The 13,215-nt window shown below is 34.9% G+C and overlaps 1 protein-coding gene across 1 annotated transcript in view; it reads left to right on the plus strand.

Annotated features, from left to right (window-relative positions):
- Positions 1-13,215, plus strand: part of ADGRV1 (adhesion G protein-coupled receptor V1) — a gene marked incomplete at its 5' end in the record, with an annotated part of 423,052 nt that overhangs the window by 285,007 nt on the left and 124,830 nt on the right. Inside the window, one exon of the mRNA XM_084880847.1 lies at positions 7,480-7,658. Coding sequence (XP_084736973.1) covers positions 7,480-7,658 — 179 coding nt within the window. The remainder of the gene's footprint in view (positions 1-7,479; positions 7,659-13,215) is intronic.

Consider the following 13,215-nt stretch of genomic DNA (forward strand, 5'->3'; position numbering starts at 1 on the left):
AATCGTTTTCATGAATCATTTTTCAGCGAGAACATTAATCAGCCAATGGGAAGTCAGAAAACAGTTCTGGAAGAAACTTTGAGGCAGCTGGAGATAAGTAACCAGGAAAGGATTTAGGGGAAAGTGATGGCTGTCTAAAATACATTTTGAAGAACCAGAGCAAATGGGTCAAAAATTAGGGAAGGAAATTTGATTCGTGGTGGCAGTTATAGCCAATAAAACTGTCAAAGCTAAAAAGGCTGTTTCTAAAAGTAAAGAGCATCCAATTGCTAAAATATATTCCAACAGAGGAAAATGACTAATTTTCAAACATGGAGTTAGATGGATGTTTTGCTTTGGGGGAGAGTTAGGACGGCATATAAAATTTTACCCAACTCATAACAGATTTTTGTGTATTCTATATCTCTTCAAGTTTTAAGTAAATATGATTATGGCTGGTGCACATTTACAAACTAATTAACTCTCTGTGTGGCTAATGGTTTAGGAAAACTATTTAAAGTACCAGTGAAGTTCATTGTATTTCAGATGGTACACCCCATATTTTTCATGGTTTGTGGTTTGACCACAAGGGGAAAGAGCATTCAATAACTTCTGATTCTAGGTAGGTTACTTCTAATGAGTTACTTTGTGGTTGGAGGTTGTTACTTTGCTAGACTGTGGTTTCCCATTTATAATGTAATCGGCTAAAATATTTTTTAAAAGTAGAATCCATTTTTAAAACATTACGTATGTTAAAGATTAGACCACTGTTAATTCAAATCCGTTAGCTAAATAGGGTTGAGAAAATTGAGAGAATATTAGTATTTTAATGATTCTACTTTATATTTTCAGCTGTGTAGGAGAGATTGTGATATATGTAAACAGATGCATAGCTTATAATGGCAAGAGTTAAACATTAACTTTTAATTATTGGGTCAAACACATCAGAATTATTGCATGTTTTGGTTTTCATCGTATATTCAATCTTAGAAAAATTCATCTTAATAACTTTATCTTAAAAAGCTATTTTACTTTTATATCACATACTTTTAATACAGTCTAGTAAAATGGGATTATATTGTAGAGTAGGTAAAGAAAAATTTTATTGTCAAACAAGTTATATACCTTATTTTAGCCTAGATTTTCTTATCTGAATAATCAAGATTTGTAATAACAGTACCTCTCTTTGAGAATTGTCTAAAGAAAAAATGAATTAATACAGAAAATGAGCTTGGAATGGTACCTGACACAGACTGCACACTCCATACATGTGTACCCATATTATTAGCTAAGCAAATATGCATGGCTGATATTTCATAGATTTTGAAACGTGTTTAATATTTTGTTTTTCCAATATAATTTGTACTTTTAAAAAACTAAAAAAAATTAGCTAGATATGGTGGGAAACGTCAGTGAGGTGTTCACTCACTAGGGGCAAAGCCTTAGCAAGTTGTGAATCCCTAAGCTCTTCACTAAACAAGCACATGCATGGCTGACAGCAGGCTCCAGGACTGGCGACCTTGACCGTTCTTCAGGCCTCCTCTTTCTCTGACAGGGAAATCACACTGTGTATGATGGGATTAGAGTAGCAGATTATTATTTTTTTTTCTCTTTAAAGCAAACAATTTACAGATTCCCCTTTCAGCCATGGAGATTGAGTTATCCTCTTGTTTGCTTTAAATGTAAGATCGCTCTAAAAGTACTGAAATAATTTTACCACTTCCTTACAACCGCAGGGTCATGTCTGCTTTTAAAAAGATTGACAGTGAGAATTTAAACTCTCATAATATTTTTATTCTATTTTCCTAGTAATTGTCTTATTTTCAATTAGATTTGACTTCATTTTAGAAATAGCATATGCTAATTTAATTATATATTATAATCAAACACTAGAGAACTATAAAGTGAAAAGTACATGTGTTTCTCCCCTTTCACATACTCTCTACCCTCTGCTCTACTCTAAAGCCTGCATCCAAAGGTAAACACTATGAATGACTTCCTGTGTTTCCCACAGGAAATATTCCGCAAATATACAAATATTTATAAATGTATAAACAAGGACATATGTGTATGTACTTGTGTGTATAAGTATATATACACAGTTTATGTATACATTTATATATAGTACATATATATTTTTGTGTGTACATATAAATTTACCACATACAGATATACTTTGTTTTCCAATTATATAATAGTTATTCCATAAGTTATTTTTCTAGCCTCCTATTAATGAAATGCTGGTTATTTCTAGTTATTTTTGCAATTATAAACAATGCTTCCTTAAACATCCTTGCACTCTGGATATTTGCTTACTTTTGGACTATCCATAAAATGAATTCCTAGAATTTGAGCTTTTTCTATTAACATCTACATGAGAAATTATTTTGTAAGTAAGTGGAAACATAATTTTGTCTATATATTCATTTAGCTGAGTTTTATCATTATTTCCTGTCCCCAAGTAAATTGTATAGCAGTCCGCTTCAATTCTGACCAATATCCATACTTTGAATTGTCCTTACAGTCTGTCTCATGTCTAGGAACACAGCTTACTCACAAAGGTAATGTTTTATTTTGAAACTAAAGCTTACTTGAAGAATGAATTTTCTAAATGGTAGAATAAAGTTAGAAAATCATTTTACAATTGCACTTGAACCTTTATATCTTGTGCCTTAATTTTACCATATAATAAGTCTATGAACAAATAAATTCAGATATTATCTATTCCTTGGCAAATAGGCCACTTGCTGCCAGAGCATGGCAACAGAAAGAGAAATGCCGAAATTAGGCATGTTTTTTTTTTCATCATTGATTTAATTTGGGGGGACATCAAAGGTATGAGAGAGAACAGACTGATAATTACCAAGATAAAAGTGACATACCAAGGAAATACTGACTTTTCCAATCTTCAAAAAGCCTTGTAGTTTACTTCATGCAAAATTGTTAAGAGAAAGAGTAACTGGAGCAAGGACATGTGGTAACATTTCTTGGTCTCACTTCTGAAATGAATGACTAAGATCATATGGTAATGACAGAATTAATAGCATCTATGATCCCTGACCAAACTTGATGCTATAAATCAGTCCAAGGTTTCTGATGACAAAATAATCCAATATTAAATGTCAGGCTAGTTGCCAGTCTTATCTCACATATCATGAAAATTTATGGGGTCTAAACCTATTTTTAACTTAAAAAGAAGAAAAGGTATTTCTTTTTAAAATTTTACAAATATACTAATATGTATTATGTTAATCCATATTATATGAGTAAACTAATAATGTGTGCTTATGGAGCATATGAAAGCATAATTAAGAAATATGATAATTGAATAGATAATAAGGTGTGTCTTTGATTTTACTGTGTAAGCACTTGGAAAATAGTAGTAGTATTCATTAAAAATGTTACTACAAAAATAGACATTTCTATATAAGAATGTAAGTAAATATGCTTATAGACACACAGTCTTTATTCCTATCTATATTCTAGAGGCCTGGTGTGTGAAATTCGTGAACGTGTGTTTGTGTGTGTGTGTGTGTGTGGGGGGGGGGAGTATGTGGTCCCTCAGCCCAGCCTGCACCATCTCCAATCTGGGACATCCCTCTCACAATCCAAGACTGCTGGCTCCCAACCACTCTCCTGCCTGCCTGCCTGCCTGATTGCCCCTAACCACTCTGCCTGCCAGCTTGATCACCCCCTAACCACTCCCCTGCCATCCTGATCAATGCCTAACTGCTCCCCTGCTGGCCTGGTTGCCCCTAACTGTCCTCCCCTGCATGCCTGGTCTCCCCTAACTGCCCTCCTCTAAAGGCCTGGTTACCCCTAACTTCCTTCCCCTGAAGACCTGGTCACCCCAACTGCTCTCCCCTGTAGGTCTGGTCCCCCCCAACTGCCTTCCCCTGCAGGCCTGGGTCCCCCCAACATCCCTCCTGTGTCAGCCCAGTCACCCCTAACTGCCCTCCCTTGCGGGCCTGATTGCCCACAACTGCCCTCCCCTTTTCTTGAGATAGTCCATAAGATGGTTCTAATAAAATTTTCAAAGGTTAGAGATAGAATTGTAAATACAGGCCTAGATATTAAAATTTTTAGTTCACATGTAGTCTTTAGCAGGAAAAATGTAAGATAGCCAGTGAATGATAAACCATGCTCAATACACAGAAGACACTGAGGCACACTGATCACATATGCTATATACCTGTCAGCATAAAATTATTATGCAAACATATGGTGTCTTCATACTTTTTTTTATCTTCATACTCTTATCTTAGTTTTCAAAGGAAAAGCCATGATTATAAGGAAAGCAATATACTCAAATGCTCTATTGTCTTCTTTTTGATTATATAATGGCAGTATTTGATCTTTTAATCCAATTTTAGCTAAGTTCATTTTTTGTTGTTGTGGTTTTTAGTTTGTTATTTGTTTTTTTGTTTTGAGGCAGGGTTTTGATGGAGGTGTGGTAGACAATGAAGAAAAACTAAATTGGGTTAATTCAAGCAAGCATTCAAACCATAAAAATAATAATAACATGTAGGACAACTCATTGAACCCAGAACTGTAAATACAGTTTGACCTCACAAGGGATTGTGAGCATGCATGGAAGGTTTTGTCCATTCGTATTCTCTGAAAACACTCCTCTGTCTCCACTGTGTTTTGGCTACCCCACCACTAACGTTCATATGTCCTCATTTCTCAGTTGACCAACTTAGACTATGACCAAAACTTAAGGAATTCAATGATAGGTAATTGGTCCAGCCTGGGTTAGCCTTCTCCCTTGGATCAAAGCAGCTGTGGACAGAGGGGCAGGGTCATGAGCCCACTCCAAATGTATTACGTAGAAGGGATGGCACGCAGAGATGAGTGGGAGTAGAGACAGGATTCAGAGAAGGAGAGCACATGACTTAGGCATATCCCAAAATGTACCTACCTACTCTCTTAACATAGGTCAAAATTGAAGTAAACCTTAGTCAAAACCAATATTATATTTGGGCCATATATTTTCTAGAATAATTAAATGTATCATTGGATAGTATTTATATTTTATAGCAAAAAAAAGTATAATGGGAAATACTGTACTTAGAGTATACTTCAGTGATTGGATTCACTTGAGAAGGAAAGGGATTATTTTTTATTGACGAAAGCTTATGACTTTTTGAGCTTGTCTTGCTTCACTGAGTCCTCAAGAATTCTGCAACGTGCCTAGAGCTCTTCGGAGCCGAAGTATTGCATGTATCAATCTAACAATTACACTTGTCCCGGTCTTATCTGAGCCTGTGGTAAAGGTCAGACAACTGCTGAAAGGTTCAGGGATCGAGCTGATGAAACTCATGTCCATCGCTGTAAAAGCAGACATTTTGGATGTGTCCTGATCTTTATCATGATGAATCAACTTCGGAGGCATTTATCAATCTGTTCTCTCCTCCCTGGCTCTTTCACCAACTGCACCACTGAATTACCGTGCTGTCTGGATACACACAGACATCCATTTAAATAATTAGTGTTTTTATTTTGGACATGGGCCAATCATCCTGATTTTGCATGAAAACAGGCAGCATGGATCACCTTAGCATGAGACATTTGATACAATTTCACTTATTTGTGCCCATGTGCCTATACTAATTATAGGAAAAGCGGGGGTGGGGGAGTAGGGGGGAACCCTTTTGGATCTAATAATTTTTCAGAAAGAAGTTAGAACAGTTACATAACCAACAACACATAACATGCTTCATAATTACAGATATAAGCAGATGTACATAAAGATAAGGAGTGCTGACAGGACATAAAATTCAGACAAACATCTCTAAGTAACCAAACATGTCACTCCTTCTTGGTTTAGCCCAATCAATACCAATTCCTCAAGGCTAATTTGGTTCAGATAGAATCTTACTTGGAAGCCTCAGCAAAGAGCATCTGAAAGTTTTCCCACTAACATCAGGCTTTTTTTTTTTTTTTTTCGCATAGAAAGAGATTCCATGATATCACTGCTTACTTTTGGTCTTAAACTATTTACCTTTTGTCTTTCATACTATCTGACATCCTAATTGGAGGATTTAAAGGAGTTGGTAATATTTTTCCCATGGTGACTAAGTGATCAACACTTCATTTGTCCTATCTCATTTAATCTTTCTAACAACCTCACTGTACACATGAGGAATCAGGGGCTCCGGGGTTGTTGTTACTTGTTATCCCGCTAGTGAGTGTGTGTGTGTGTGTGTGTGTGTGTGTGTGTGTGTGTATTTCATCTGTACTCACACCCTTTCTACCATATGAAATTGATAAGGGAAATTTCTCATTGAATCAGTATTAATTGTATGAAGTATGTATGACGTGGCATTTATTGGTCTTTTTTGTTTGTTTGTTTGTTTGTTTTTGTTTTGTTTTTGTTTTTTTACTAAATTGAGCATAAGTCCTCCTCTGGGAAAGAGAACACTAGAAGGCAGAATATGTAAGTTCTAGATTTGGCTTAGATATAAGCTAGGTGTGAGATTTGGGGCCAATAATATTTCCAGTCTTCCTTATTTCATCTATCTATCTATCTATCTATCTAATGTATTCTCTCACTCCCCCCTCTATAAAATTGTCCTTTTTATATGTTTACCTTAGCTAAGAAATAACAGATATAAAATATGATACATATACATTTTTAATTTAATTTAATTTTTTGTTTAATTTAATTTAATTTTTTTGTTAATACTCACCTGAGAATATTTTTCCATTGCTCTTCAGAGAAAGTAGAAAGGAGAGCCGGGGGCAGGGGGCGGGGGGAGGCAGAGAGAGAAAAACATCCATGTGAGAGAGACACATCAACTGCCTCCTGTTGGGATATGTGTAGGAGGCAGAAGCAAAACGTCAACAGAGTTATGTGCCCTTGACTGGGGATCAAACCTGGGACCCTTCGGTGCACAGCCGAGGCTCTAACCGGTGAGAATCCCAGCCAGGGCACATAGACAATATAATACATGTTTCCCTTAAATATTTTTCCACTTGTCTGGAAACTTAGATTCAGAAAAGTAATTACCTACCCTCAACCCTTTCTCTGCCTCAGTGCCCAGACTGGTCCTTGAAATTTAGTAAACAAGCAATAAATGCTTCTCAAGTGAAAGACTGAATAGGAGAGAGAGATAAACTGAGAAGGAAAAACGGCCACAAAACCTACCCCATTACAGTGCTTGATCTCTGTGCCATCATTTTCTGTTTACCCGCCTAGGTCCCCTGCTTCAGGGTGGTGGGGGGAGGCTGAGACTGGGGTGATCTTCACAATTGTGCCCCCTTTCTGTGGAACAGTGCCTGGCCCCACCATATGATAGGCCCTCGGTAAATAAAAACTGACTTTTGAGACATCCTGAATTTCTTGGGTATATGAAAGAATAGGCATATAAACTAACTTAAAAAAAATCAACTCAAAACTATAATCTTAAGTAGATCCTCGCCTTTTGCTCTTTAAATGGAAGTCAGGTGAATTTGTGTCCTGTGCACCTGCTCATTTTATGTTCTCTTTCCTCACAGTCCGTGAATTTCTGGTACGTACTGGTGATGAACGATGAACACACCGAGAGGCGCTATCTGCTGTTTCTGCTTCTGAGCTGGGGACTTCCAGCTTTTGTGGTGATTCTGCTCATCGTAATTTTGAAAGGAGTCTATCATCAGAGCATGCCACAGATCTACGGACTCATCCACGGCGACCTGTAAGTACGTCCAGGAGAAACAAGTTGCCTTCTTAACCGCCTTTATGCGCCGGGCAGCTTTATTAGTAGATTGATTGAAGGAAAACCAGGAAGACCTAGCTTTCCTGAATTAGTGTTTTGTGTTTCTTTGGATATATATCCAAAAATGGAATTGCTAGGTCAGAAGGCAGCTAGTTCCATTTTTAATTTTTTTAGGAACCTCCATACTGTTTTCCATAGTGGCTGTGCCAATTTATATTCCTACCAATCTGTGATTTTTATTATTTTCTTCTGCTAATTTGGGGCTTAGTGCTTTGTTTTTTTTGGTTTTGTTTTGTTTATCTGTTTGTTTTAGTTCCTTGAGGCATAAAGTTAGGCTGTTATATCTTCTTTTTTATTACTGCCAACACTTATCGCTAGAACTGCTTTTGCTGTATTCCATAGTATTGGTATGTTGTATTTTTTTGTTCAAAGATATTTTTTATTCTCCTTTTGATTTGTTGCTTGACCTATTGGTTGTTTAGGAGGGTACTACTTAATTTTAATATACTTGTGAATTTTCTAGTTTTCTTCCTGTTATTAACTTCTTATTTCATAACACTGTGGTTGGAAAAGATACTTGGTATGACTTCAGTCTTCTTAAGTTTATTAAGACTTGGTTTATGACCTAATGTATGATCTATCCTGAAGAATGTTCTGTGTGCACTTGCAAACAATGTGTGTTCTGCAGCTGTTGGATGGCATGTTCTCTATATGTCTGTTAGGTCCACCTGGTCTAAAGTCCAACATTTCCTTATTAATCTTCTGCCTGGATCATCTCACTATTGTTGAAAATGGGATTATTGAAGTCCATGACTATTTATTGTATTGTTGTCTATTTATCCCTTCAGCTCTCTTATTATTTGCCTTATATATTCTAAAAGTATTCTCAGAGAGTAGTGTCATATAAAGGGTTTTATTTATAATGGCTTTATTAGTATCAACAATAGCTTTTTCTAAGTCATAATATTTATAATAATAACAATATTGTAATAATATGTAACCTAACCTGTAATCTTTCCCCAAAGATATTTAGTATATCTTTTTTCTTTGTATATTCTAGCACATATATACAAACATGCTCACACATACATAGATACACATATACAACAAAAACAGGATACCATATGTACTACATTGCCATTTACTTTTTATTTATTAGACAATTTTCTGTGTCATATATATCAATCACATTTTATACTATAATGTTCTATTATATTTATTTAACATTCTATTGGTAAATTTCTGGACTATTTTCAGTTTTTCTTTTAACACTCTAATAATAAATATCCCCATAGGATATTTTGTACACGTGTTAATATTTTTCAAAGGATGAATTTTGAGCTATGGAATGGCTCATTCAAAGGACACATAAATAATTTTTTACTTTAACAGATATTACCAAAGTGTTTTCCACACCTGTTTACACTCAAATGATAAATTATAACAGAGCCTGTTACCCCACATTTTTGACAACTCTGGACATCATAAGATTTTTTTCAGTGTTTGACAATGTGATGTATATAGATATAGATGGATATATAAATAGAAGGATACACACATATAGTTATTTAAATTTTCATTTATTTAATTCTTAGTTATAATTTAATAGCTTCATTTATGTGCCAGACATTATGCTAGGTACATGGTTTCATGTATTCTTATGCAGCCTTTTGAACTTGAATATATTTGCATAGATTTATTTAGCATTTTTATTTCTTTTGTGAATTGTTTGTTCATTTTTCTGCATTAATTTTTCTGATTTGTTTTTCATGGTTTCCAATAATTTAAAAAGTGCTTTTTTTTTCTTGTTTCCTATTTTTATTTATTTTTTTATTTTTTTAAGGTGAGGGGGTGAGGTGGGGCCACATTAAGGCTATTAGCTTTTGTCTCCCTTGAATTTTTTTTCTCTATTAACACATTTCTCTCCTATTCATTTTAAAGAAAACTTGTATTTTATGTATGAGATGAGCTTTGTGTGATAGAAGATTGTTTCAGTGAATTATTTTAAGCATTTTGTATGCTTTTTAAATTTTCTAAGTATGATAATAGTACAGCTAATATGTTGAGAGCCTTTGAAGTACTTAGGGTCAAAATGGTGAAAACATGTGTTGCCATAAGAAACTCGGTCTGTGTTCAATCTAATTCATTAACTAGAGGCAGAATCAGGAAGGCTAATGATCACTTTTTCATGCAAAGGGCTAAGAACTTAGGCATTTGAAATATCAAGCCAAATAAAACATTAAGAAATAGGTCATCAAAAAAACTGCAGGCGATAGAGTTGTAATGATAGAGATGCTTGTGAAATTGCATTCTATCTCACTTATTTTCTTTAAACAGTTTAGGAATAAAATGAAAAAGTTGTTCGGCTTTTTTTTCAGATGCTCTATTTTACGAGGTATTTTGCAATCTCTCAAAAAAACTCTTATTTGGAAAACTGAGAAAGCTCCTACAACCACAAACGGTCAAGTGTGTATTAGCTCAGGAAACAAATCAGTTATTTATAGAGGAAGTTCTGTTGAAGATGAGGTCTCTCATGAAAAAGGAAATGCCCACAAATATAAACAGTTTGTCTAACAGGGTACTTAGTACAACTTAAAACCATTCCTGGCACAAAAGGATTTTCTGACAGTTGATTTTGCGGTTCTGTTTGCTATGTTGTAGTTAGCTTCTCAGGAGCAGAGGATCTGGGTGCTATTTATTTTTTTCTTAATGTTCTTAGCTTTCATATGCTAAAATTAATCAGTGTTTGTTTTACCAGTTATGGAAAGCATAGTACTTCTAATCATTGATGTGTTTCTGGTTATGTCTAGATTCAGACATTTTTATTTTTAGAATACAAAATTGGGATCACACAGTTTTATCTCCTCTATTTCATTTAATGTTATAGCATTAGACTTTCCAAACCATTAAGTATACCTCAATAATTTTTAATGGAGTCATAATATCTGTCTCACCATAAACTTTATCATATGTGTTTACCATTCCCCAGCATTAGACATACAGGCTCTCCCTGTCCCCTTTTCAGTATTTAAAAAGCCTACGTTTAGTGTGATATGTCACATTTCCCCACCACAGATTACTTGAAATGAAATTACTGAATTAAACATTTGATGGTTTTAGAAATACTGACCTTGCCAAACTCCTCCAGAAAGGTTGGAAATTGACAGTCTTAATGATATTTCTTGAGAGTACCAGTCTCCCAACACCAATGCCAGCACTGATGGTGAGGTTTATTAGTTTTATGATTTTGATAGGTAAGTGCAGTAAGTCATGGTTCTCTCAAGAAACAGAACCAATAAGAGATAGATGCTAGATAGATAGATAGATAGATAGATAATAGATTAATTATAATTAATTATAAGGAATTGGTTCATGGGAGCCATCAATTCTCAAGATCTTCAGGTAAAGTCAGGAAGCTGGAGACCCAGGAGAACCAACAGTAGATAGTTCCCATCTGGTCTGAAAGCCTGGGGATAAAGCTAGAAAACAGGGGATGTGCCCTGACTGGGAATCCAACCATGACCTCCTGGCTGGGCAAGATCTTATTGGTCAAGAAGGCCCCACTATTAACTTTTTTTTTTGAACTAATCCTCAAATCTATCTTAAGAAAGCCTGGAATTAAGGTGTCTTTTATTGTGTTTTTTTTTTTTTCTGGCTCCCATAATAATTTTCAAAATCATCATTTTGGGGGCAGTTTGGGGGGTTTCACTTTTCTTCTTATGTATGCCATATATTTTTATGCCATATATTTTTAAATTTAATTAATTATTCTAAAATGAGATTTCCATGGAGCCTGGTATTGTTCAATACATGAAGTTATGAATTTTGGCTCTGCTCACTTAGTTATTTGTTAGAATTTTCTTCTCAGTTATATGATTCCTAAGGAATCACACCCTTAGAAAAAAGAAGTGGTGATTGAAAGTCGTGACCTACATGTTGAGAACCGCTGCTGTAGAGCCTAAGACAATCAGAAAACACAGATATTTATATTATGATTCATAACAGTAATAAAATTACAGTTATGAAGTAGAAATGAAGATAATTTTATGGTTGGGATCACCACTACTTAAGAAACTGTATTAAAGGGTCACAGCATTAGAAAGGTTGAGAACCACTGAGTTAGACAGATGTCAAATGATATCATGTAGTGGGTTATGGATAGAAACAGGATTTGTCTGTAGGAGAGAAGTCTTAGGGGGTACAAATAGCTTTCTTCAAGCCTTTGAAAAATTGGCATAACAAGAAGGGATTGGACAAAAGTCTTACACCTATGGATGAAGACAGTAGTAGGGAGTAAGGGCATGGGGTGGGGTGGGGAATCAGGTAGAGGGGAGGCATAGGGGGGGAAAAAAGAGGAACACCTGTAATAATATGAACAATAAAGATTTATTTAAAAAATAAATAAAGACAAAAAAAAAGAAAGAACACATGATTTATAAATATGCTGTCTACAATAGACCAACTCAGAAAAAAAGATACAAACAGACTGAAAGTGAAGTGATGGAAAAAAATATTCAATGCAAATGGAAGTACAAAAAAGCTGTGATAACGATACTTATATCAGACAATGTAGACTTCAAAACAAAGGCTATAGCAAGAGACAGAGAAGGTCTGCATAATTCTAAAGGGATAGATCCAACAAGCGGATGTAACCCTTGTTAGGAGCACCTAAATATATAAAGAAAGCTTTGGTGGACACTAAGGGGGAAATCGACAGCAATAAAGTCATTGTAGAGGGTTTTAATACCTCATTGACATCAATGGATAGATCTCCCAGACAAAAAAAATCAACAAGGAATCAGAAACCTTAAACAAAACACTAAATCAGGTGGATTTAATTGACATTTAAGAACATCCTACCCCAAAACAGCAGAATATACATCTTCTCAAGTGTACATGGGACATACTAAAAGATAGACCATGTTAAGACAAAAAAAATGAAGTCTTAATAAATTCAAGTAGATTGCAATCATATCGAACAACTTCTCTGACCACAATGGAATGAAACTAAAAATCAATTGCAATAAAAGCACTGAAAAACATTCAAACACTGGGAGGCTAAATAACATGTTAAACAATGATTGGGTTACCAGTGAGATCAGGGAAGAAATAAAAACTTCCTGGAAGCAAATGAAAATGAACACACAGCAACCCAAAAATCAATGGGACACAAGGAAAGCAGTCCTAAGAGGGAAGTTCATAGCATTACAGGCCTACTTCAAGAAGTAAGAAAAATCTCAAACAATCTAACCCTACTCCTAAAAGTACAAGAAAAAAACAAAACAAAAACCATAGTCCTCAATAGTAGAGAGGAAATAATAAAGATTAGAGTGGAAATAAATTACATAGAGACTTAAAATCAAGACAAAAGATCAATGAAACAATTTAAAAACCTAAAGTCTTCACCAAAAAAGTACTAGATTTAATAAATGAATTTGGCAAAACAATCTACAGATTCAAAGCAGTTCCTATTAAAATAATCAATGGCATACCTCACAGACCTAGAACAAATATTCCAAAAATTTATATGGAACCA

The sequence above is a fragment of the Pipistrellus hanaki genome (genome assembly GCF_964339955.1).
Source record: "Pipistrellus hanaki genome assembly, chromosome: 4".
NCBI classification, from domain to species: domain Eukaryota; kingdom Metazoa; phylum Chordata; class Mammalia; order Chiroptera; family Vespertilionidae; genus Pipistrellus; species Pipistrellus hanaki.